General features: G+C 35.2%; 1 protein-coding gene across 2 annotated transcripts in view; it reads left to right on the top strand.

Moving 5' to 3' along the window:
- Positions 1-375: 375 nt before the first annotated feature.
- GABRB2 (gamma-aminobutyric acid type A receptor subunit beta2) overlaps positions 376-26,886 on the top strand; it is a gene marked incomplete at both ends in the record, with an annotated part of 235,063 nt that continues 208,552 nt past the window's right edge. For both annotated transcript variants that reach the window (XM_080804923.1, XM_080804924.1), the window contains 3 exons: positions 376-452; positions 609-700; positions 1,722-1,789. In XM_080804923.1, the coding sequence (XP_080661049.1) occupies positions 376-452; positions 609-700; positions 1,722-1,789 (237 nt within the window). The remainder of the gene's footprint in view (positions 453-608; positions 701-1,721; positions 1,790-26,886) is intronic.

Consider the following 26,886-nt stretch of genomic DNA (forward strand, 5'->3'; position numbering starts at 1 on the left):
CACGCCCCAAAAACCCGTGAGGTACAAAGCTGCCTCCAGGAACTACCAAAACTTACCAGAGGCTCTAGTTGTTTTGTCTTAACGAAAGGAAAACAAAGATTTTACTCTGGGTCCTCCTTGGGGTGACTTTCTTATATTATTCAAATATGTATATGTTATATATATATATATATGTTTTTCCTTTTTCCCCTTTAATTTTTTTTTTTTTTTTTTCCTTAGCAAGAAAATCTGCTCGGTCCCAGGCAGCCGCCGCTGCCCCTTTGATGTTTTGGTACACCGTGCGCATGCGCCTCACATTAGAATTACTGCACTGGGCAGACTAAGTTGGATCTCCTCTCTTCAGTGAAACCCTCAATCCCATCAAAAACTAAAGGGATGTGGAGAGTCCGGAAAAAGGGCTACTTTGGGATTTGGTCATTCCCCTTAATAATCGCCGCTGTCTGTGCGCAGAGGTAAGTGTGCCCAGCATTTCTCTTTTTCATTTCACTTTGAAGGGCTCTGTCTGCATACCTCTGTGAGCAGGGATCTGTAGTGAGGATCAGATAAATGCTGAAGACGATGTGCCTGCTGCCTTATTGATGCCTGTTTATTGTCTTTTCTTTCTTTAGTGTCAATGACCCTAGTAATATGTCGCTGGTTAAAGAGACAGTGGATAGACTCCTGAAAGGCTATGACATTCGTCTGAGACCAGATTTTGGAGGTAATGGGGTTGCCTTGGAAATAAGAAACAGCCCAGCTATAGCCTAAGCTGTCTTGTGAGCTTTGTGCGCGCTGTCTCTTGCCTCTCCCTCATTGTTGGCTGCATGTGGTATAGCGAATGTGTCTCTCTGTTACCATATTGAGAAAGTGATCCAAACTTAAGCCGATTTGTTGCTATCTAGCACTTAGATGGTCTTTCAGCGAGACCCTCTTAGAGTGTATAGGTGACTGCTGTTCTTAAGCTTCACTGCTGAAATCTTTTGCTTCACTGTCTTTGCTTCATTGAGATACAAACCTCTTAAGTTTAGTAAATTGTGTACCCAGAGAACCTGGCTTACTGGAGGCCATCGTGAACATTTTTGAGAACAAAATGTGCAGGCAATTGGTTGAAAAGTGACATTAATCCCCTGTGCCCGCCTACTTTGGAAGAGTTCTGGCAATGGTTTAAAGTGGCTGGTATCTGGGTATTATCCAGACCTGGAAGCCCCACTGTTTGGGGCGGGGGTGGGGGGGTGGGGAAGGAAGGGGTTGGGGAGGGCTAAAAGACAAGGAGGGTAAGTGCAGAAGGGCTAGGGACCTCTTGCTGCAGCCTTAGATACACTGATATGCCCATTTAATTTTGCTTCAGATTCTTCCGAAACTCAAAGAGTTAAAACCTGCGCACGGAAGGGGGGCGGGAAAGAATGAGGAGGAGGGGGTTTTAGTGCAATATATAAAAATTCCCTCAGGCTAGACCGGTTCCTCTGACTTCTTCCAGTTGTGTGTTTTCTCATACTGAGACATCTACATATGTAGATAGAATTGGAATCCCTCTTACACGAGGGCACGTGTGTACACGTTCCATAGAGCATTTCCTAGAGGAGTGCCTGGCACTCTTTTTAAAAAGGAGCAGAGAAGTCAAGAATATAAGGGTGAGCAGTGGGGGAGGCATTTGGGGCAGAATACCCCATGCCCAGGGACAGCTCTTGCTGAAAATGAATGAAGTTCTCAGAAATCACGTGGCTGGCTATCTTGGTTCACAGGTCCCCCTGTGGCTGTGGGAATGAACATTGACATCGCCAGCATTGATATGGTTTCCGAAGTTAATATGGTGAGTACTGAGGTTTATGGTTGTATCTCCGCAGACCTTCATTTGGGGAAAGGAAATGGAAAGAATCGGGTTGGTGGGGATGGTGTATACATGAGTATGTGTATGAAGTGGGGCTGAGGGCTGGGGATTTTGCTTTGAAGCCCACTGTGTTTGAGGTTTCAAAGCCATCGTTTTTGGTCCCTAAGGATTTTTCCAACCTGGTTTGGATACCTGGGAATTGTTACAGAGCAAGTAAAATGCATCATAATTCACGTGCAAAACACAGCCACATGCAGAAGATCCCTTGCAGAAGCCACATTTCTTAAGGTTTAGTGGGAAACGAGATTCATCGAGGATTTTCTGAGTTTGGGGTGGGGTCAGGAAAAGAGGGAAAGGTTTTGATTTGATATTTCACAGGGAATATAACTATAAACTAAACTGTCACAAAGAGGCTGAATAAATGACCCTGGGATACTGATGTCCACTTGTTGCTTTCAGAGATGGTTTCTTTACAGCTGATGGCAATCTCCTCCTCCCACAATTGTTCACCAGCTCTTTTAAAGTCTGCTGCCCATCAAAATAAATTACAAAAATTGGTCACCCTGTTTTCTAAAGGCAAGCTCAGACCTATGTACCCTAGCTAGTCACTTCTGCAATGGTATTCACTGCATGTCTTAAGGTCATACATTTTATGAACAACTGCACTTTTTATTGGCTACCTCGTTGGACTTGGGGCAAATGCTAAGAGAAAAAGCGTCCGTGTTCCCAACCAGGGACACTTGTGGGGGTTTGCTTCATGCAGGAGCGCCCCCTGCTGCCCACCTTGGGTCACTACAGACGTACAAAACAATGACAAGTGTCCCAAATACCCCAGATTACTTGGGCTGCTACTTGTTTTTCCAGTGACTTTTCTACTCTGTGTCTTTGAAGTTTTCTCCTTTGGAAAAGTCTCTCTAGAAAGGCCACCTTTGAATGTAAGATGCGAGTGTTACTTTCAATCCCGAAAGCACACAGCACATTTCAGAAGATCGTGCTGTGGCATGGTTCTTCCTAGAAATGAAATGCACTATTTAAATAAGAGGATGTCGTGTGTAAAGTTTTATGCAAAAACACTTCTAAGCCAGCCATCAGGACTTGAAAGTTAGGACACTTATTAATTAACTCAAGACAGCCAAAGTACTAGGTAGTGGATAGGCTCTCAACATTATGCAAATTTTCATATTCTCAGAATTCAAATAGAGAGCAAGCTCAAATCACCAGCCTTATCCCTATACACTCTCCAAAGACAGTTGATAATCCTGAGGTATCACAAGGTTATAAAACATCTCACGACTACTCCAGGGAATATTCAACAGTTTCAGCCATGTTTTAATGTCATGTGTGTCTTCTTATATTCTACTTATTGGGAAGGTTTTTGATACACAGGATACAAACACAGACTGAGACAATTTTGGGTGATTCAGAACCACAGATTTCCCACACATTATGAAAATCCCCTGTTGTCTAGAGAATATGTCCTCCTTGGGAAACTAATCTCTCAGATACACAAATATTCACTTTTGTGGGATTATGGAGGTCTTTTATTGGTTTAAATTTGGAGTTTTACCATAACCATTACCATTTGCCAAAAAGAGTGAGGCAAAAAAAAAAAAAAAAAAAAGAGTGAAGCAAAAAAGTGTCCTAAAGTGGGTACCTCCCAAGTCCCAAACATTTGAATCTAAATTGTGTTGCTAGAAACAAAGTGATTAGAAATCAGGTATTGTTCTGTGTGTCCTACATATAGTCAAATTAGACTCCTTTCTTTTGCCTTTTGATTTATGTTGTTTTTTTACATAACAGCATCACAAAATGGTATTCTATGGAAAAATTAGGAAACAGAGTCCAAACAGACAATGATGAGAAGATTCGAAGTTGCTGTGATAGGTCAGCTAGGAACTTAGATGTGTTATATCCCCCAAATGTTTAGTGTTTTTTTTTTTTTTTCTTAAGTTTTGTTCACCTTTTACCTGCATGCAGCATTTTGGAAAGGCATCTGAGCTGGACACAGTGCCAAGACCTGCTAGTCAAAATATAGACACCAGCTAAGGCAAGGTGTCATCTCTTAAAGCTATTTACTGTTGCTGAAAAATCATGGGATGTTGAAAGTGCAAAAACAAATGTCGCGTTGTAAATAGGCCAGTACTGCAGCATTAATGATTAGAACCAAGTGTCAAAAATCCCATACCAGATTCCTTTCTTAGCCTACTGCTAACACATGTAGACTTGTCCAGACGTATTTTTACTTGTTGAAAAATTAACACATTTCAGCTAACAGTCAGAGTGACTTTAAATTAATCCTTCAAAGAAAAATTTTGCAGGATATTTTATTTTTAGATATGCTTATTTGATTTGAAGCAACAGATGGGAAATTTCATCACTGGTGTGTAAAAAAAAAAAAAAAAAGAAGGAGAAGATGTTCATGGCATATTGTCCCCTGTATACAGGTTTAAAAGTATTAGTATCTTTTGATCATTTTTAGTTGTGAAAGAATGATTATTTAAATGAAACCTCAAAATTAATTAACATACGTGTTATGTTTTGTGACATGCAACCTCTGGTAATTGTAACTTTCTTTTACTATAGCAAATCTTCCTTTGAGGGATGGTAGACACTAGGCCATATAGATTGTTAAAGACTCATTTGTACTGAAGGAAAAGACCCATGTCAATTTGATGCTCCTAATAAATCACAATAATAGTAATATCTGAACCAAGTCAGGAGTTTTGAATACTCATTCTGCTTCTGTTGCTCAGTCATCCTGAGGGAATTCAAAGACAGATGAAGCTCAATTTCCTCACCTGTAAGAGGGAAGGAGTAGTCCCATTTTGCTTAGTGACAATTAGAATTAATAAAACAACTTATGTGAAGGTATTGATGTTCTATGAACATAGCTTATGTGGAAGATGGAATAACAGGCTATCACTCAAGAAACTCTGTCTACTCTAACTGTGCCTTAAATGTACTTGGGTGAATAATTTATATTACCAGTTCTCAATTTTCTTTATGTTTGAAATGAGAGGGGACATGTTAAATTGACTTCCAACCCATAGTTATATGTGTTGCTGGTTTGGTTTAGTATAATAGCTCTGTTGAGTACAAAGAAGTTCCTGGAAAACTTGGAAATCCAGCATAAATGCAAGGAAAATGCAGAATTCCTAAATATCATGCAGTTGTGAGTTCCTACTCATGAAGGTGAGGATGGTAGCTTACTCCGGTGACTATTGGCCCAATCCTAGGTCTTTGGAAGAATGCAATTTCAATTAGAATGCTCCTGAGCAGAAAGCTTGGCTTTAGAATGAAATATTTTTAGATGTCTTGGTTACATTGGCAGGAATCTTTTTGTTAAGACTCTTTGATGAAAAGTGCATTTTAAGATCCAAAATTGGCTCTGAGAATTAAGGACCGAAATAGCTTTCTCTTCATTTAAAGCAGATACTTCTCCATCTTGAAACAACACATTTGCCAACCAAAGAGTGAAGCAATATTTCACTTTTGAGGAAATAGTTCTAGTAAACACACACACAAATTACCTTTTTATGGAATGGCGAAAGAGAAAAAGTGCTGCCTTTTTTTTTTTTTAACAGATGTTTTCTTGCATCACCAGATGCACAGTTTAAAATTCAATTCAACACAAATGCTTAGTTAGCAGCTACTATGATCCAACCATATTAGGCCTTAGAAATAGAACAGTGAACAAGATCGATTTGTCCCCTGACCTCATGAGACTTAGCATCTAGGTGTTCACTATTCTTAATTCTTCTGCAGACTCTTACTGTACTTATATTTATCTTTTCTCTAAAACTTTTTTTTTAATGAGCAGTCAGTAGAGTACCTAGTGGTCTGTATCTCCCATGTGTTCCTTTGTCACTTGTTGGTTTCACCATTTGTTTGGTATTTGCCATTTCAAATTGCTATATATGCTACATATTCATTCTAGCTTCCTGATTCATGTTTATAAACTGAATATAGACAGAATTACAGTGTATCTCCCCTGTGTATCTATACACAGAATTACAGTGTATAGATCTTGCTCTGTACACAATGGTTGGCTGGATGTTTGACTCCTGGTGAATGCCACAGATATTGGGTGAACTATTTGTTTTCATAACAGCAATTTGTTATTATTCACTAGAACACCATACCATATATGTGGAGAAACAGAACATAGACTCATAGGCCTCAAACTCAAGGCATTCACTGTTTAACCAATGTAGGAAGAATCACAATGCAGGATTATAAATGCTTTGAAGCAGGAAATACACAGGGTGTATTGGGAATGCAGAATCAGATATTACACAGAAATTCCCAGGTGAGGATGGGATTAGAGGGCTGTGGCTAGATGTCCCAAGCAAAAATAATGGCACATAGAAGGAAAAAAAAAAAAAAAAAAAAGCATGGGAGAGATAAATGGGGTTAGGGATTTGTAAGTAGCTTTAAATGGCTGGAGTTGGGAGTGGGAGTGAGGAGGTGGTAAGAGCTGGTATGGAGATCATAGGCAGTGATCAACCTATAAAGACCATTTATGCAGCTTGCTGAAGAGTTTAAATTTTGTTTTGAAGACTGCAGGGACCCATGAAAGGATATGAATAGGAGAATTGCATGAACAGATTCACACTTCAGGAAGATGCTTCTGAAATACAGTTAAGCAAAATGTAAAGTTGGGAAAGAAAATGAAAACTCATTGCAAAAATCCAGGAAGAATTGATGAATCGAGGCAGGGATATAAAAGAAAAGATAAAAAACTGGGGCATTTACAAGGTAGAAGCAAAAGGACTTGGTGAATCCTGATTTCTGATGGCACTATTTATTGATATGGAGGACACGAAAAGGGCAGCCAAGTTGGAGATGGGGTGGGGAATTAGGCATATGGACAGACAGTGAGCTCAGCTTGGGATATGTTGACATTTCTACAGACGTGAAATCTCCCATGGGAGATTGGAAAATACAGGTCTAGAGCCACGTAAGAAGTCATGACTAGAGAAATGAACTTGGACATTATCAGCATATAAGTAGTGCTTATAACAGTATGAATGGGTACAATTAAATAGGGAAAGTGACAATACAGCGACAAATGGAGATCTGGTGAGAACTGTAATTTACATGGAGGAATACTGAAACGGAGTCCACAAAGATTGATAAGTATCTAAGCAGTAATCAGAGGGTTAGGAAGAGAACCTGCAGGTGAGAGTGTTTTGGAAACTGAGGCGCAAGAGAGGTTCCAAAAGAAGAAAGTGGGGCACCTGGGTGGCTCAGTTGTTTAAGCCTTTGACTCTTGGTTTTGGCTCAGGTCACGATCTCAGGGTTGTGGGATAAGGCTGCCTCAGACTCCTTGTTTCCTTATTTGGCAGGGACTTCGCTTGAGATTCTTTCTTCTCCTGCCCCTCCCCCACCCATGTTCTCAGCCTGTCTTTGTCTCTCTCAGATAAATAAATCAGTCTTAACAAAAGAAGAGGAAAGTGGTTAGCAGTGTCACATGCCACAATGATCAATTGAAATAAGTTCTGAGACTTAGCTCCCAACTAGAGTAGTAACAAGAGCTCTCTGATAAACATAGAGGAGCTTTAGTAGTTGGAAACCACACTTTTGAAAAATTTGGATCTGAACTGAAGTAGGGACAGAGCAATTGCTAAAAGGAATGATATATAATTTGGAGAAGTTTCCTTTAGAAGGGAGTAGGTTGCAGATACAATGCAAGGGATAGGTAGAGTGGCAGGACAGGAAGCTAGAGGCTTGCTTGATGGAATACCTCTCTCTTCTCTCTGACATGGGAGACAGTTTCTGTTGAGAATAGGGGACGTTAAAACGACTCTGGAGAATGGGTAAGTAGGTGAGGTTAGCTGGGACACACAGAAGGATGGCTATGAAGCATGAAGCATGGCGAAGGTTATGGCATACTTAATTCTAAACACATTATGCTTAGAAACCCTCCTACCCAACTTTTGGCAAGCACGTTACGTTCTCTCCTTTTTCTTCTTCTCCTTCCCGCTCTCCTGCCACTCTCCCTCTCTTGTACAGTAGCCAATATTTTTCATTGTCATCACAACACTAATATAATAAAATATAGTTAATGTTTACTGAGTTCTTAACTCATGTAACTATCCTGTTGATTTACATTATCTCATCCAATCTTCCTATAAAAACAGTGAGATGGCTACTATCAACCTACTTGCGAAGGAGGAACCTGAGGCCCAGAGAGGTTAAGTGACTTGTTCAAGGTCATACAGCTAGCAAATGACTGATTTCACATTCCTTAATCTTAGTCATATGATTATACTGCAGTTTTAAGTATAACAAGGCCTCATTTAAAAAAAAAATCATTTTCATCCCTTGAGGACACTGTTTTGTTTCAGGATTTGTTTTCATTCTTCTTTTTTTTTTGAAACAGTGGATAGACCAGATAAACTAATCCTTCATAAGATGATATTTCTCACTTTATCCACCTTAAAAAAAATCTTAATTTTTATTAAAGTGATTCCAAGTAGGTGCTTTATTCAGGGTATATTAAATAAAAGAAATGGTCCCCATCCTTGAGAGACTAATACATTAAATTACATCTATTGTACATAATTTAAACCACACAATAAAAGAAGACTTACGTAAGATCTTGAAAAATCTAGAATATTTCTTGATTCATAATTTCTTTCATTATGAATGGGTACTGTTTTTAACTTATCTAATAATTTTCTTGTTGCTCCAGAAGAATCTGTCAGATAACCATTAAGGCCAATAAATGCCAGAAAATACTGACTGGTATGTTTAAGAAACATAAACTCAGTGGTTATGCCTGTGGGTGGACACTATGTGAAAAGACCACACCCTCTCCCTTATTTTTTTTATTATAAAAACCTCATTTTCAATTGAACTTTTTTCCATTGAGAACACATTTTTCTGATTTCTGATAAATTGCTCCAGCAAATAATTCTCTTAAAGGTGGTTGAACTTTTTTTTTTCTTTTCTTCCCAGATCTTTCCTTTCTCCATCCCACGTAGCATCAATGAGACTCATTATAAAGATCATATCTCTAGAAGACTTGCCTATTTTTAAACATCTATGCCACTTTATATTACAGCTGATAAATCTGTTTTTTTCTTGGTTGACTCTTAGGACAAATTTTTTTGCTGTTACTTTATGGATACCCTGAATAATGCTCTTGCTTAACTATGACATGAAATAAAGATAGGATTATGGGCTTACTCTGCAGGAGACAGCAGGCTAAAGAAGTATCTCAGGTTTCATATTATAGTGCATCATGGGTACTTCTATGTACTCCTCTCAACCCCCACTCAAATAATTAAATGGTTGTGGGAATTCCTTTAAGAATGGAAGTCAGACAGGGCGCCTGGGTGGCTCAGTGGGTTGAAGCCTCTGCCTTCAGCTCAGGTCATGATCCTGGGATCCCGGGATCCTGGGATCGAGTCCCGCATCGGGCTCTCTGCTCAGCAGGGAGCCTGCTTCCTCCTCTCTCTCTCTCTCTCTCTGCCTGCCTCTCTGCCTACTTGTGATCTCTGTCTGTCAAATAAAAAAAAAAAAGAATGGAAGTCAGACAAAGTGTTTTTCCTAGCTACAAGGGAGGGGCACGTGTGTCTATTAATTTGGGGGAATGGCACTGATTTGTTTTGTGATCATTCTATAACAAGATTTCTTACCCTCAGCATTATTGTCACTTTGGACCAGAAATTTCTTTATTGTTAGGGGGCTGTCATGTGCCTTGTAAGATGTTGAACAGCATCCTCCCCTCTACCTACTAGTTGCCAGAAGTATTTCTGCTGTTGTGAAAACCAAAAATGTCTCCAGAAATTGTTAAATGTGTCATGTAGGGTGAGGGGATTGTCCCCATTTGAGAACCATTGGTGTAAAGAATGGTATTGTGGTTTTATCTCCAACCAAAGAGAAAAGAGGAGATTTGAGGTTGAGATTTTTCTCAATAACCTTTTGCTTAATCACTACATACGTTTATGTTTGGAGGTACATTGTGACAAAACCAATTTTAAGATGCCAGCAAACATCGAAAGCAAAAATTATTCACATCCCCATTATTTCATTAAAACTGTATTTTAATTGGTCTATATTACCTTCTAGTTCTCATCTCTTTGTTTATTCATATTTGACACATTGCAGTTATTTTGTAGAGAAAATTTTATAATCTACATTTTCACTTAGTACGTCATGAATATTTTTTACAGACTTATGCTTCATAAAAAAATACACATCTCTACTACCACCTAAGTGAACTGATGTGTATTTTTCCATGATCTTACAAACATACATATGAATATACTGACATTTATTTTTTATTCATCCTGTATTTTTTCAAAAAGCAATTTAAAAATACATTTTATAGATTATTAGTCATAATTCTAGCTATTGATTATTTGAAAATAAACATATTTTCTTTTACTTATGCACCATTAACAATAATATACAAATCATATATAAAATAGAGAACTGGATTTAAATAGCATATAAATGGAAAATTTAAAAAAGTTTTTGAATCAACTTGACTCATGTTTACACCAGCTATTCTTTACTCTGTTTCTATTCTGATATTACTCAGTTTTTCCAAAATCAACTTACATTTTTCAGATGACAAAAACACTTAGAAACAGCTAAAAGAGGAATAAGAGGAAGGATGGTTATGAGTTTTTAAAGGACGCAAACATAAGATTTTTTTAAAAAGTATTTACTTATTTATTTATTTTTGTGAGAGAGAGAGAGAGACAGAGAAAGAGAGAGAAGGAGCATGAGCAGGGGGGAGCAGCAGAGGGCGAGGGAGAAGCAGTCTCCCTGATGAGCAGAGAGCCTGATGTGGGATGGGATCCCAAAACCCCAGGATCGGATCGTGACCCAAGCTGAAGGCAAACACTTAACTGGCTGAGCGACCCAGGTGCCCACAAACACAAGATTTATATGTTGCTTCTAGTTGTGCGTTTTATTTACAAAATACACATTTTATTAAACAAGGAGGGAAATGGGTTTATATTATCTTGTTCCTATTTATACGGAAAAATATAGGAATATCTTCAGCCCATTGGCTCTTGCTGGTGCTCATTTTAACATTCTATCGGCATTTTTATTGCCAAGTCTCATTTTTCCTTGCTTTATAATTTGGCACTTATCACCCACTTACTTGCCAAGAGGTCTTAGAAGTAATTGGCAATTGAAGATAAAATAACTTCTCTCCTAACACAATAGCAACAATTAATGAATTTTAAAGGTGAACCTACATATATTTTAGAAAAGTGATACACAAAAGTAAGCCATAGAAGATCAGAGATGCATGGACAGTATCTATAACAATGCCTGACAATAGGTGCTCAACAGATATGGATTGGATGAATTTGTTGAAGGGGTATTTAAAGGACTACAGGACATCAAGCTACAAGGAAATATTTATTGAGTGCTAACTTAAGTAGCACTCTGTTAATTAAGCTGGATCCTGGAAGGACATGAAATGGTTCTTACACAGGGGCTAAGTAACTCTAGAGTCAAGAAACCTTAATCTTATTGCCTGAAGAGGAAGGTGAGGGTAGATGGAAAAAAGATTTCAGATGGTGGGAGAAGAGAGTGGTGTGTCTTCTAGGGAGAAGAATCAAAATAAAAATTTGAGAACCAAATTTTTACAGTGATTCTCAGACTTTCCTGTGCAGTAGAATCATCTGAGTCTAGTATTCATATTCATATTTTTAGGTCCATATCCAGAGTCTGACTCAGTAGGACTGGATGAGATTCAGGAATCGGCATGTTTAAAAGCTTTCTATGTGACTGACACAGGTACTATCTGAAGGGCACTGTTTGAGGAACACTAATTTTATAGTGAAGTTGGAAGCTAATATAATCACTAATTAAAGGAATTTTACAACAACTGACTGGCCTCTGGTTATAATGTGGATTTTGCAACAATAAAGAGCTAAATGATCAGAGTGGGTGGGATTTGTAGAAGACGACGTCATGAAGAAGACAGCTGAACTAAACAAACAGGATCAGTGCAATTTGAATAGATGGAAAATAAGAACGGTTCTGTGGGAAAGGGTAATAGGGTATAGACAACATGAAGAAAGTTATTGTATGTTAGCAATAATAATATTACAAAAATATAAATTTAGGGTATATATGACTATCTCACTTAATGTTCACAAAAACGCCATGAGCTAGGTAATTGTATTATCACTTTCTTTTACAAATGCAGAAACTAAGAACTAGACAGATTTTACAGTTAATGTGAGTGGATTGGAATAGTAGGGTGTGGTGTAGGGTATGAATAAGCAGCGTATGAACACATAAGGTGAGGCTTAATTGCACAGGACCTTGGCAGCTATGCAGAAGAGACTGGAATTTCTTGAGTGGGTGCTCTGACATGATGAGAGAATCTGAAGCATTTTCACAAAGAGAGGAGTACAAGACAGGCGACGCTAAAGGAAGTATGAAGATGTTGAAAAACATTTTCTAACTTTGGCTTTTATTTTTATAAAATGTCCTTTGGAGCTGCCACACCAGTTTTATTGACCCAGACGATGAAAATATTTAGAAAGAACAAAAGTTGAAACAAAGATTTTGAAATGGGGGAGGGATGAGCACCTATTTAATGTTTGATACTATGAATAAATTAATAATAGCTACATCTATTATTTAGTTTTAAGATGTCTAAAAAAATCAGAAATACTTATATTTTAATATACATTTCAGGGTAATATGATTTAGCTATTCCTTGGTTCGAAAGGTAGCGATTTAATTGGAGGCTAGTAATACTAGTATTGCACATTTTCATATAGAGACAATCCCACTGAATAGCTTCCTGTAAATTATTTATGGATGCCTCATTATTATTCTGGAAGTATGCTTAATCCTAAGGCCTCAGTGATTAAGCATCTTGAGATTGCTCCTCTAAAGATCAATAATTCAGTGCCTAATTGGTATAAGACCATCGAATCAAAAACATTTTTAAAAATGTTTATCTATAGACTTTTCCATGAAGTTTTTTTAAATTAAATAGGTAGTTTTTAAAAGCCGTGATTCACTCAGCTATTTTATTTTTTATTTTAAATAGAAATGATGATTCCTCACTAGAATTTAATCCATCCACTTGACTTGCTCAAGAAATGTGTATTTATTTATCTATCCACTAATATATAAATTTTACACTACCAAACATACTAGAAGTAGGGATTTATTTTTAAGATTTTAATTAATTAATTAATTAATTTGCGAGAGAGAGCACAAAGAGGAAGGAAGACGGAAGAGGAAAGAATCTCAGGCAGACTCCATGCTGAGCACAGAAAGCCTGAAGCTGAGCTCCACCCCACCACCTAGAGGTCATGACCTGAGCCAAAACCAAGAGTTGGATGCTTAACCCACTGGGCCACCCAAATGCCCCTCAAAATAGAGATTTAAAGAGGATTCAATAAAATACATATGAAGTTATATTTTTAATCTCATGCTCATCTAACACTGGGTTAGGTTTTTCATTTCCCATGAAAATAGAAATAGAGTCAATGATAATGGAAATTAAAGGCTGTTTTATTCTGCATTATTATTCTGCTAAGAGGAAATATTGGATAGTATGGCTTGTAATATACGTAATTCAAAGGTGACCTTTTTGTGGAAACAGTCCCATTTATTCCTACCTTCTAATTTCTAAAGCATCAACATCAGGCAAGTAGTGTTTTAGAGAGTGTGCTGTTTATCTCTCCCAGAATGAAACCTTTGTTTTATTTTATTTTATTTTTTTAAAATATTTTATTTATTTATTTGACAGACAGAGATCACAAGTAGGCAGAGAGGCAGGCAGAGAGAGAGGAGGAAGCAGGCTCCTTGCTGAGCAGAGAGCCCAATATGGGGCTCCCTTCCAGGACCCTGAGATCATGACCTGAGCTGAAGGCAGAGGCTTAATCCACTGAGCCACCCAGGTGCCCCAAAGCCTTTGTTTTAAAATAATTATTGAATCTTCCTGCTACTTAGAACCATAAGTTAACTGGATTTCACAAAGGACAGTATAGTCACACAGTCAACTTTTAAACAATTCTGCATAGATAATCTTTAAAAATTGTCCATTTTCTAAGGGTGTTAATATTTCTTCAACTGTAGATTTCTCAAGAAACGTTTTTTAACATTAACATTTTAACATTTAACATCTTTAAAGAAATGACTTACAGGCCTTTTTAAGGAATATCATAAAACAAGCAAAGATGTAAAGAGTTTTAAATACAAGTGAGTAGGTGCCAATTATTGGGTTGTAAAAATCTAATCACCATTCTGTAAATTTAACCACTGTTGAATATATTGTGCTCCAAAAAAATGAAATTTAAGTACTTTATCTGTTTGCTTTCTTTGACCTACAGAGAAACTTCAAGACTTATTTTGTAAATACATATTTCTACTTCTTTTCCCAAATCAATGTTTGAGTTAATAGACTGAAGATCTCTTGAAACATTCTCCCATCAATCAGTTGTGTAAACCATTCCTCTTTCAAGCACTGTTAAACCAACACTCTCTTTTGACACTGGTGGGGTGATCTGTTAGGCTGTGTAAATTTGCATCTGGCTTTTGTGTTGGAAGAATGCGTTTAAGTGTTTACTTGAATCACATTAGCATGACTGTATGGCAAACCATTTTTCTAACAGAATTCATTAGAGAATGATACCTTTGTTATCTGAAAGTCATAATATTTTAAGTACTTGCCAAATTTACAGGTGAAAGATCTGTAGAATTACAGAGCATATGAAAAACACAATTTACCTCATTTCCTTCAGATTTTTTGGATGCTTTGTTTTAAACTTTAGGTGTTGGAGGCCAAATTCTGTTCCATAAGAAATTTGAATAAGAGCATTTTGCTAATTGTTTTTTTTTTAACACTACGAAGTAATATTTTCTGACAAATATATCGTTTTCTGATTACACAGAAAGATCTACTCTCATTTTCATATCTTAATTGCACATTTTCTAACAGACGAGAAAATTCTTCCTCTCTGTTTAATGAATGAGCTTTGAGAGCCACACTTTAAAATGGCTTTATTTATTAGTTTACCAAACCGACTCTGATCATCATCACCACCACTTAGGTGGAAATTTGTTTTTAATGGAACTTTCTTAGGTTACTTGAGTCCCCAAGTGGCAATGCTATAGATGTGTTCTAGTTTTAAAATTCCCAGATTTGGACAAAATGTCTCTTAATTAAAAATAGCAACAATCCTGGAGCTCTGGGTTTTCTATTTTGTTGTTGCTGTTGTTGTGCCTATTGTAATCATGGCAGGAATAAAACCTGATTAAATCAAATGCTACTTAAGTCTTTGAGCTTTAAAGAGAGAGAGAGAGAGACAAAGCTAGAGAGACCCAGAGAAGGAGATGAAAAGAGGGCTAGACATATGTGCTCCTCTTCTTGAGGAGTGTGTAGTGTGTTTTCAATAGTTGAGAAATAGCGTCTGGGTGGTTCAGTCCTTAAGCAGCTGCTGGCTCAGGTCAGGTCATCATCCCAAGGTCCTGGGATCCAGCCCTGCATCCTGCTCCCGGCTCAGTGGGAAGTCTGCTTCTCCCTCTCCCACTCACCCTGCTTGTGTTCCATCTCTCTCTGTGTCTCTCTCTCTGTCAAATAAATACAATTTTTAAAAAATATATAGTTGAGAAATAGCAGAAGGCCTTTCTTATGTAGTTGCTGGGTCCTGTTTAGTATAAATGAATATTTACATATGTAAAGTATGCAACAAAGATGTAGCGTATAAGAATGTATATATAATTAAGGACCGTCTTTTTGAATTTTCATGATATGAAATCAGTGATATTAAAGTGCATGTGGATTCTCTGTTCTTTTAAGCATTTGGTAGTTAATAAATATTTTAATTTAAAAAGGTCAGTAAAAAACAGGAGTTGAAAAATTGCAGTATATCTTTGACATGTAACTGGGATATATTTATTTTGATTAATGACCCTACTAAAAGTCACTACCATTTTTTGAGAAACCTTAATTTCTAAATGTTTTCACATTTAATTCTCAAAGATTCTATGAAATAAGAAATATTATATTTTACAGATGGATAAAACTGTGTTTTAGAAGATTTTTGTGAGTTAGAGCCTATTAGGACAAAGACAATACAGCCCTCCTTATGTTATAGCTGGAAAAGTGCTGGAACTGGAATTTGAGCCTGATTTGTTCCCTATCCCATTTATTTTGTGTTTTTCTGAAGTTAAAGGAAAAGGAAGTTGAAAAATTGAATGGGCCTGCTTCTATCATAATCTCCCCAGATGATCATTAATAGTCCATATTCCAGATTCCCAGATGACTTTTGGGAAACCTACAAAAATGAAATAAATAGAACATAAGGAATAAAACCCATAATACACAAAAGTAGGCAGTCTAATTCATTGAGAGATCAATTAAATTAGTAATTTTCACTCTGTCAGCATCATTAGAGTTTGTGGGTAAATTGAAGATTATTATTTACCTTTTTCTTGGATATTATAAATCATCGTACATCACTGGAGAATGAATTCAATTCTTGCTTGAAACAAAAATCTACTTGAAAAAAGGATATGGTAATCTTGAGAATTAAGAACAAAATTAGATTTTGATTAAATTTTACGACTTTTAGAAACAAGAAAATATCAGTTTTTGATATCTTAACTTATTATTTTAATGAGTTAATACCTATCTCAGGATCTGAGCATCTCAGAATATTTACTAAAATGATGATTAGCATTTGTGTGAAATAATAATTTTGTTGTATTTCAAAGTCAATCTAAAAGACTTCAGTTTGAATACATTTGTGTTCTTCAAGGTTGAGAAAAACATGTGGCTTAAAATGTTTCTAATTTCTTTTTTTCTACTTTATCAAATATACAACGGGGTTGATAAAAATTAAGAATAAAATTTGGTTGCATATATTTTATATATCTAATTTTATACACACACGTATATGTGTGTGTATATATATGTACATACATATATATATATATAAAATTATTAAATTCTAGATTTCTTTTGAAAGTAAGCAATCCTTGGGCTAAAATATGCTATTGCATTTTTTAAGAGATTATTTCTATAGTTATTATGAAAAACTCAGTACTTATATCAAAAGTAGTGACTAGGAAGCTCTGGATTTGTCCTGAATTTGTCACTGATGATAAAACCTCCTATAGAATTCTTGTTCAGTTTCTGTATTTGGAAATCAAGGAAATCAAATAAAAGATATAAAGTAACTTCCAGCTGTTTGTTATGTTCATTTTGCAAAGTAGACAAATTTGTTATATAATTTTCTTAATATTCTCCCATTTAAAAAAAATATTTTCCCTTTTTTCTGTCCATTATAGGAAAATTAGTAAACTATAATTAAAAGTGAAGATGCCTATTAATGTCATCACCCAGATATAAATACTGCTAGCCAAATGGTCACTGAAACTCCGGACTTCTTGAGATGTACATAAAATAGAATCAGATAGTATCAGACATCATGTTATATTGTTTCTGCCCCTAATAGTTTGTGATCATCTTTTGATGACATCTAAAATTTTTGTACAACATAGTACCCATGGGTTGCTGAATTTCATTGATTTTATTAAATCAATCCTATTGATAGGCATTATGATTATTTGGGGGATTTTTACCATTGTAAATGAAACTATATTAAGCCATCATATGTGGTCTTATTTGATGCCATTGTAAAAGTATCTCCCCTGGTAAATTCTTAGAAATGAGATTACTGGAAGCCAGAGCTTGTAGATTTTAGGTATTGATACATATAACAAAACTGTGCTTCCTTTAGGTGCTAATTTAGGTTCATACCACCAGTGTATGAGAGTTCCATGTGCACATACTTAGACCATTCCTGGGTATCTCCCTAAGTGTGTTCATTCTTTCTACCTTTGCCAACCTAATAGGTGACATTGGTAATTTCCTTGACTAATTAATTTTTTTTTGGCAAAATAACCATCTCTACTGCTTTTTTAATAGGACATTTGTATTTCTTCTCTGAATTGACTTTTCCTGTCATTTACTGATATCTTTTTTTCTATTAGAGAATTCATTTTTTCTTATTGATTTGTTGGAACTTCTTATATATTAAGGGTATTAACACTTTCTTACCCATTATAAACATACCTCCTTATGTAATCACTTTGTGAATAATATACTTTATTATCCAGAAGATTTATATTCATATTTACTAAGATATATTATGGTTTTTGGTCTTTGTTTTCAGACTTTGAAAAGTCTTGTCTACGCCAAGATTTGAAAGGAATGTTCAAATGATCTTTCAGTATCTTATGTGATTTTTCATTTCAATATTTTATGTAAATATTGACTCCATTTAAAATGTGTTTTCAGATAAGTTCTGAAATGGGACTATCCATAGGATAGATAGAAAGATAGCTGGATACATAGTTGTGACAGTAAAATTTAATGAAATAATCTGTTCTTGCCCTAGAATTAAAAATGTTGTTTTTATCATATAGGAAATCTCGTGTGTCCTTAGGTCTATGTTTTTACTTGGTAATTTGCATTATTAATTTTTTTTCTCTCTCTTTTTGTGCTGGCATCATGTGGTTTTAATTATTCTGACCTTAAATATCAAGGCAAATCTCCCCTCATTATGTTTCTATTTATACTTAAACGCTGAGGTAGTTTTTTTTTTTTTTTTTTTTTGACACTGAGATAGTTATACTTTTATACAATCTTTATATTTTGGCAAGTTAAAAAAATACAACCAATATTTTGGTTGTACTTGCTTTGAAATTTGGAAGAAAATTTACTTCTCAACAATACTGGTTTCTTTCTAATGAAAAACATACTGTGTCTCACCATTTGTATATATTCTATTATGTCCATCAGTAAAGTTTTATAGTTTTCTACATGTCTTACACATTTCTTGTTAAATTTATTCTCATAGGCCTCCTATAATTCTTATTAAATTTATTCTTCAATACTTTACAGTTTTTATGGTTATTGTGAATAGGATTTTTATATCCAATGATTATTTTTGATCCTTGGCCAAAAGAATAAATGCCGTATAACCATCTGAGAAAGGTGTTTTTATCTTTACAACTCAGAGTACCATTTCTATTTCAGTTTATGCATGAGGTGTCTTAAGTGTCACTAACCTGTTTGAAATATATATGTGTGTGTGTGTATATATACAGAGAGAGAGAGAGAGGAAATATATATGTATATGTATATATTTTGGTTGTATATATATATATATGTGGGGAGAGAGGAACATTTTTATGTACTTTTTTTGCAGTTTATTATTCATAACCAACATAAACATTTAAAATGATTGTTTTATTTCAATTTCAATCTCCAACATAGGATTCACTTACTTGTCCTCATAAAACCAAGATGAATTACCACTGAAGGCATAGTCTTAAAGATTCCTTCTATTCCTTTAACCTTATTGAGGTTAAATCTAAAATTTAGATTTAAAACAGAATTCTCTGCTTACATACCGCATTTTTATCTTGCACATTATGAACCATATGAAAATAAGAAAGCTTTTTTGATGTAGTAGGCCAAATCATCATCACATGCTACATTTAAGGTCTGGTATCCATTACTTGAAGTATGGATGATTTAATTACAGATAGTTGAAAAGGGTATATTTTATATCTAGAGCAGTTACAACCAGAGAAAAAAAACAATGTAATTGACACAATATGTGAATACTGCTACAAATACCTGTTTCAAAGTAAAGACTTCTCTGGATTTAATACTAAATCTAATCATGACCTTTATCCAAGACTTGATCACCAAAGATTGAGGACGATAAAGGCTTCCCCATTATGGTAGTCTAAATTCATAAATAATTTGATCATTTTAAATACATTGACTGAAGAGTTTTAGTTTTCATCCTTCAGCTAAGAATGGTTTAATTGTGCGTGAAGTTTGAGATCTCTAGAAAATATCCCAATAGATGTTACAGAAGTTTAGGGAAAGCGTTAGAATACTATATACATTTTAGGGGATTTTAGAGACTCCTTAGTTCAATTATAACTTTTGTATTGGTTAAGTCAGAAGCTCCTTTAAGGAAAAGCAAAAGCTCAGATATAGTATTTGGCCCTCATACACATACACACACACACACACACACACACACACACATAAAATTGAGTATACGTTCTTTTCTGTTTAATAAAAAATTACCAGTTTCTGGATGAGTTATTTAATATTGGAAAACTTAAATTAGATGCATGAGTAGATGGGGATATAATATGAAATAATAATGCCACATGCATAAGTTGGAAAAGATGGTATACCTTTGTACAGGAAAATGTGTTACTTGTAATTAAATAGCAAACTGAGAGAGAAATTCCATGCTATTTTCCATGAGTTCAAATATATGTTTTTCCTTGCACAATGTCTATACTGGATGAATGTTTTTTAATATTAAAGTATTGATGTGTACACATTAATGAATTTAGACTTCTAACTGATATAACAAGGAAGGCTTGATCTTTCGACAACTGTTGTTTTGGTTCTGTTTATTTTCATAAAAAATATAGTTACAGTACTATCATAAATAGAATGTTAGCACAATTGAAAGGTAATCTGAAAAAAATGGAATTTGATTTTTAATCTCTATAGATTTATTTTCCCTTCTAAAAGATAATTATAAAATTTATCTTCAAATATATATTATAGAATATTCTATTTTTTAACCTGGATTTTAGTGAGATGTGCTTTTGATAATCATGCTCATCTTTATTCAGCTAGTGTTGGCCAAAAGATTGTTGATAATTTTGAGCAAGGGTCAACCAAATATGGCCAAAAGTTGCCTATTTTTATAAGTAAACTTTTATTGGAATGCACTCAAGCCCATTAGATTACATATTATCCATATCAGCTTTTGCATTTTAAAGGCAGAATGGAGTAGTTCCAACAGAGACCATAGGGCCTACAAAGTCTTCAAAATATTTACTCTGTGGTCATTATAGAAGAAAAGTTTCTGACTTGTGTTTTAGAGCAATTAGTATAGAATGAATATAAAATATTCTGGATATATAAACCAGAAGAGGAAGCCTGTGAAATTGCATATCATTGTTCTTGCTTATATATCTGCTTGGACTTTACTTGAATGAGAGAGGGTTCAAATTAAATAAGAATGTACTGAAAAATGTGATTTCACGAAAAGTACATTTTTGTTAATTGAGATTATGGAAAGCGTAAAAAGGAAAACCTCTTTAGTATTAAAATTAGGAGAATTATAGAAAATAATGTGAAGCTCTTTGTCTCATACTACTTATTCTTAGATTTGCTCCTTAATATCATAGATAGTTTTAAAAAAAAGAATGATAGTAACTTACATTGAGGTTTGCTATGTAGCAATTGTGAATTTGTGTGATCTAAAAAATGTATAGATGTTTCTTAGAAGATTATCATATTAATATAAGAATTAAAATCAGGAGGATCTTTTCTACTCATAGTCCTTAAAAGTTTCTCTCTACTGAGAAATAATCCCATAGCCCATTAAACTATGCTTCATGAAGTTAGGACCATTTCTGTTTTTTTGACTATTTTAACTACTGCCAGATCTAGCTCAAAATGGTCTGACTCATGGAAATTACCTAAGAAGTGAGTTAAATTAATGGTAGAAAAATCTATAATCCCTTTTATTAGTGCTTTTTGCTCCTAAGAGGTTATAGCACAGCAAAATCATAGTTTTGTTCAGAAATTTTTATCATAGCTCACTTTCAATCTGCAGTTTTTATTCAAGAATGTTTTGGTTGATTTTCAGAATTTGTTCAGGAAGTCATTGTACAGAGCTGTCACAATAGTCCTACAGTTATGTAACGATCTGCATATCAATAATGATGACAATAGAATCCACAGAATTCAAATGGTTCCCAACCTGATGTCTTTAGGCAGTTCTTCTTTTTTGAAGTTTGTGCACTAGAATTATGGATGGAATTAAAACTAAACCCAAGAGCAGAGCTAAATAGGAGTACCAGATTGTACCTAAAAAGAGGTATAATTGTTGTGACTTAACAGCTAATAAATATGCCATCATATTTCAGATGTAAGAAGAGCAGGGATTTCAGCAATGAATAATATAGCCTACCAGACAAAGAAAGCTTTAAGCTCAGCCCTTGAAACTGTTTATTAATGTTGAAAGTCTTTGAAATTGGCTGAAATGTATTTAAAGAACAGAATTAAACAATCTGCTTTTTATTGCTTGATTAGAACTAAATACATTTGTTAGTTATGTCTCCAACTACAAGAAGAAATTGTTTTCTTTCTTAAAACTGATAAAGGCAGTTTTGGTTATGAAAATTTCTGAGTTGTATGTTTTTTCTTTGATGGTTTTATAAACGTTGTTAGAATTTCATAGTAGTTGAAGATCTAGTTTGTGGAATCTTGGCTCTTCTTACCAGCTGTGTAGTAGTATGGTCCAAGTAACCTAATGTCATAAAGCATCACTTTTCTCATCTGTAGAATAGGGATAATGATATCCAGCCTCAGAAGATAATTCCAAAAATTAAGTGATTTAGGGGCACCTGGGTGGCTCAGTCATTTAGTGTCTGCCTTTGGCTCAGGTCATGATCTCAGGGCCCTGGGATTGAGCCCTGTATTGGGCTCCCTCCTAGGTGTGAAGCCCGCTTCTCTCTCTCCCACTCCCCCTTGCTTGTGTTTGCTCTCTCACTGTGTCTCTGTCAAATAGATAAAATATTTAAAATAAGTAAATAATTAAGTAAAATAAAAATTAAATGATTTAATATACATAAAGGGCTTAGTAAAGTTCTTTGCACATCATAAATCTCAATAAATTATATCTATTAATAACATTACACTAAAATTAACTTTGTATGGTGTTATAAGACCTCTGACACACTCGTGATTTCAGTATATGCAGAATGGACACCAGATCAAGGGTAATGATATCTTGAAGAGAACATGATCATGTGATGGTCAAAAAAGCTTTGTGCTAGAAAGAAATTCTAGGACATTAGGCTAGTATTCAGGAGACCTAAGTTCTAACTCCAATTCACCTACACACTAGTGTGTGATCTCAAGTATGTTATTTTTTCCCCCTCTCTGGATCATAGTTACATTTCTGTGTGTGATATGGTGGTGGTATGGGGGCAGGGTGGGGATAAGGGCAATGACTGGATTGATACGATCTTCTAGTTCTGAAATCCTGAAAAATCTTTGAGTTAAAAAAAAGCAGTTTTAAAAAAAATTATTTCTAAATTGTTAAATTTGCAATCAAAGTTGGAAAGAACTAGGGGGAAAAAAAAGACAACATTGCTTATTAGGCCAGAAAAAAAGCTGACAAATTGTTAGTTGTGTTGTTTATCAGAAAGTGTGCTTCTTTGCAATGGAATATTTTGCAGTTGTTTTGCAGAATAAGCACTTTGCTAATTCTTTAGAGCTTTAGGGGTATAATCCTCTCAAGGTGTTCTGTCTGCAGCAGTCTGCTATGAAGTCAGATGCTAATACTTCTGGAGGCTAATATCTGTTCATATTTCTGAAAAGAATTTTATTGAGAAGCCAAAATGCAAGTAAGACACAACTCTACTCTCTTTCCCAAGGTAGTTTTCTTTCTGAATCACGTGTGTCTAATCTTAAATGTGTGAGAACAACTAGGGAGCTTTTAATTGTATGATGTAACGAGAGCTTTATGTTCAATGGATAAAGATCCAAGGTTCATATATGGACAATGACACCCTTTTTATTGAACATAGCATGGGATTTCACCTTGGGAAATGCAGGTGCCCTACAACATGGCTTTATAGCTACTATTTGCCTTCTGTGATGGAAGAAAAGAAAAGAACTGATTGTACAGCTTAGTAATGCTAGAAAGGCAACTCTGTCTTCTCTGATTCATTTGGAAGTCATTGCCAAAGTCATTCCCAGAGAGTGAAGACTCTTAAAATAAAATGCAAATGTTCAGAATATAAGTCCCTTCCTACTTTCAAAGTTTGGTTTACCTGCTTTGCCGAGACAAGACCAAAAACCGTAATTTGTCATCACACAGTTGCTCAGATTGCTACCTCCATAGCTTGGTTTAGATACGGCCCCTCAACAACACATCATGGCCCATTATTTTTTTGAATTTTATTATGTGCTACCAAGGCTATTAGTTGAGTGTAAATACTTACAACAATGATGATACCAATACTGAAATTTTTATTACATTTTAGGATTTTAAAAGTGCTTTGGTATAATCTACTTCATTTGATATTCCCACCATTCCTGGAGATAAACATAAGTTGTTTTTATATTTTTCCTCCCTTCCTCCCTTTTTGTCTTCCTCTCTTCTTCCATGCATCCTCTTCTCTCTTTGTCTTTTTCAAAAATAAAATCCAGCAACATTAAGTGACTTATTAATACTTGGTCATATTACTAACTATCTACATAGTAGAATTTGAACTAGAATCCTGATTTTACAAACTCAAATCTGGTTCTATTTACTAATTCAGGAAGCAAGATATTAGAAGTATGATTGAGGAAAAGATTTTTAAAAATCTTAAAGTGTGATAGAGGTTTTAGTGATCATAGATAAAGTACTTGGAGCAAACATCAAATACATTCCTTTAAAGAGTCAATAAACATAATACTTAATCCAAAAGGAGCAGCTTGGATTTGCTAAGCATCATTTCATTTTAATGCCTTGGGTAATCTCAGGAAACCACTAAAACCAATGTTCCTTCAGCTTGCCTGTCCCCATGAGATTTGTCTGCATTTGAAGGATTGGCACACTTAATCAAACGTCATAAATTATACACGTTCCAAGTCACAGCCAACAAAGTAGACCTCTTGCAGAAAACCTCCCCAAATCCATAAATATGATTTGCATTACCTGTTTTCTGAGGCAGTGCATTATAGCAGCAATTGATTATTTGGAAAGTTTTATTGATCATTGAGATCTAATGTGGCAAGCTGTGATGAGAAATTTACCCGTGCTGCTTCTTTGTTCATTTCAGAAAGGCAAATATGCTTTTCTGAGGGCCTACGGCCCATACCAAAACAACAGAGCTTCTCCTCTGGGATGACCAGGAGCCAACTGTCATAGGACAGATTTCTTGAGAATGGTTTCATAGAACACAGTCTGGACACAGACAGACTTCATTAGCATCTCACGCACTTGTGAATTAGGTGGGTTACTTAATTTCAGAGCCTCAATTTCTTCACCTGTCCAATGAAGTAAATCTCTTGGAGTTTATTGGAGATTAAATATGATAATTTCTTTAATGTTTTTAGGATACTTCTGGTACAAAGGAAGCATTCATTAGAAATTAGCTTTGAGGGGTGCCTGGGTGGTGTAGCTGGTTAAGTGTCCAACTCTTGATTTTTGGCTTAGGTCCTGATCTCGGTATCATAAGATCAAGCCCCACATCAGGCTCCAAGCTCAGCATGGAGTACCCTTGAGATTCTCTCTCCCTACTCTCTGCCCCTCCCACTAATGCTCAGTCTCAAATAAATAAATCTTTTTAAAAAAATTATCTTTGATACATATGGATGTTGGCTATCACATTATGTCTAAAGGGATACTATTCCCAAAGAACCTATGTAAAAGAGATGAAATACTGGACAGCTGGGAACTGAATATTAAGAATCTGAATAGGTTAAAATAATAAAAGATTTTTTTTATTTCATAACCGTATAGATTCATGAAGATTTGTTCTTCGATAAATTAAAATCTAAAAGTAAAAATTAGCAAACCAGAAAGGCATTTTGCAATTCAAATCTCTATTTTAAAATCCAATCTTTCAAATTCAAATCTCTTTATTTTATGATGAAAGAGCTGAGTATCTGGTAAGTGTTCAAGGTTATAGGTGACTTAAAATGACTACTCTTGACACCTAGCTTTTATTTTTATTTTTATTTATTTTTTAAGGATTTTATTTATTTATTTGAAAGAGGGAGAAAGAGCAAGAGAGAGAATGAGGGGGGCAGGGTCAGAGGGAGAAACAGACTCTCTGCTGAGCGGGGAGCGGGTGGATACAGGACTCAGTCGCCAGACTCCAGGATCATGACCGCAGCCGAAGGCAGTCACTTAAACAACTGAGTCACCCAGGCACCCACCACCTAGCTTTTATAAGCCTCTCTTACATACTAGGGGAGCCATAGAAATATTTCCTAATTATACAACTCATATAACCTCATGGCCAGGTGGAAGGTGTGGTTTAAAGCTGCTAAGAACTTCTTTTACCTTTAATGCTCTTACAATTCACTTGGTGGTAAATTATCCTAAAAGCAAGCTGCTATGGTTCATTTTATACTCCATTTTAATGCAAAATCTAATATCAACTTTGGCTAAAGAGGGGAAACAACATTGGAAAAGAGAACTATAAAAGAAAATATGATCATGGTGTTAGATGCCATTTAAATAATCAAATGTAGGGGCACCTGGGTGGTTCAGTAGGTTAAGCCTCTGCCTTCGGCTCAGGTCATGATCTCAGGGTCCTGGGATTGAGCCCCTCATCGGGCTCTCTGCTCAGCAGGGAGCTGAGCTCTCTGCTCATACCTGCTTCCCCCCTCCCTCTTTCTGCTTTCCTCTCTGCCTACTTGTGATCTCTGTCTGTCAAATAAATAAGTAAAATCTTTAAAAAATAAATAAATAAATAAATAAATAATCAAATGTATTTTGTATTATACCTTGACCTTTCTTTGCTTATTGAAAAGATTTCTTAGACATAACTTTTATATCACAAGGTTCATAGTTTTAAAAACAAAAACTGCAAAATTCCATCTTTTTTCACCTTTGTTCACTTTTATTATTATCATTTTTTGTCTCATTAAATTGGGATATTTTTTATTTTAGTTTCATTCTGCATTTTCTTTAGTAATTTCAAACTATCTCTTGATAGTCTTTTGCTTTATTTCATTAATGCCTCAATCTCTGATGAGCCTTACACATAGAAGATGCTTATTAAAAAGTCAATTTTTCTAACATGAAAATGTTTTTACTTTAACTACCTTTGTTGAATCCTAAAGGTTTCATCGTGATGCTTCATTGATTTTTCCCGTCCACAGTAGAGACTGAGTGGCTACCAATAGTGGTAGAATGATTCTCAGAAGAGTAGGTACCTAGAGGAGAGCTCCATAAGCCTCCTGTGTAAATTAATGCATGTGTTTCTGGAAAAACTACTCCTGTTCA

This window comes from Martes martes (assembly GCF_963455335.1).
Source record: "Martes martes genome assembly, chromosome: 5".
NCBI classification, from domain to species: domain Eukaryota; kingdom Metazoa; phylum Chordata; class Mammalia; order Carnivora; family Mustelidae; genus Martes; species Martes martes.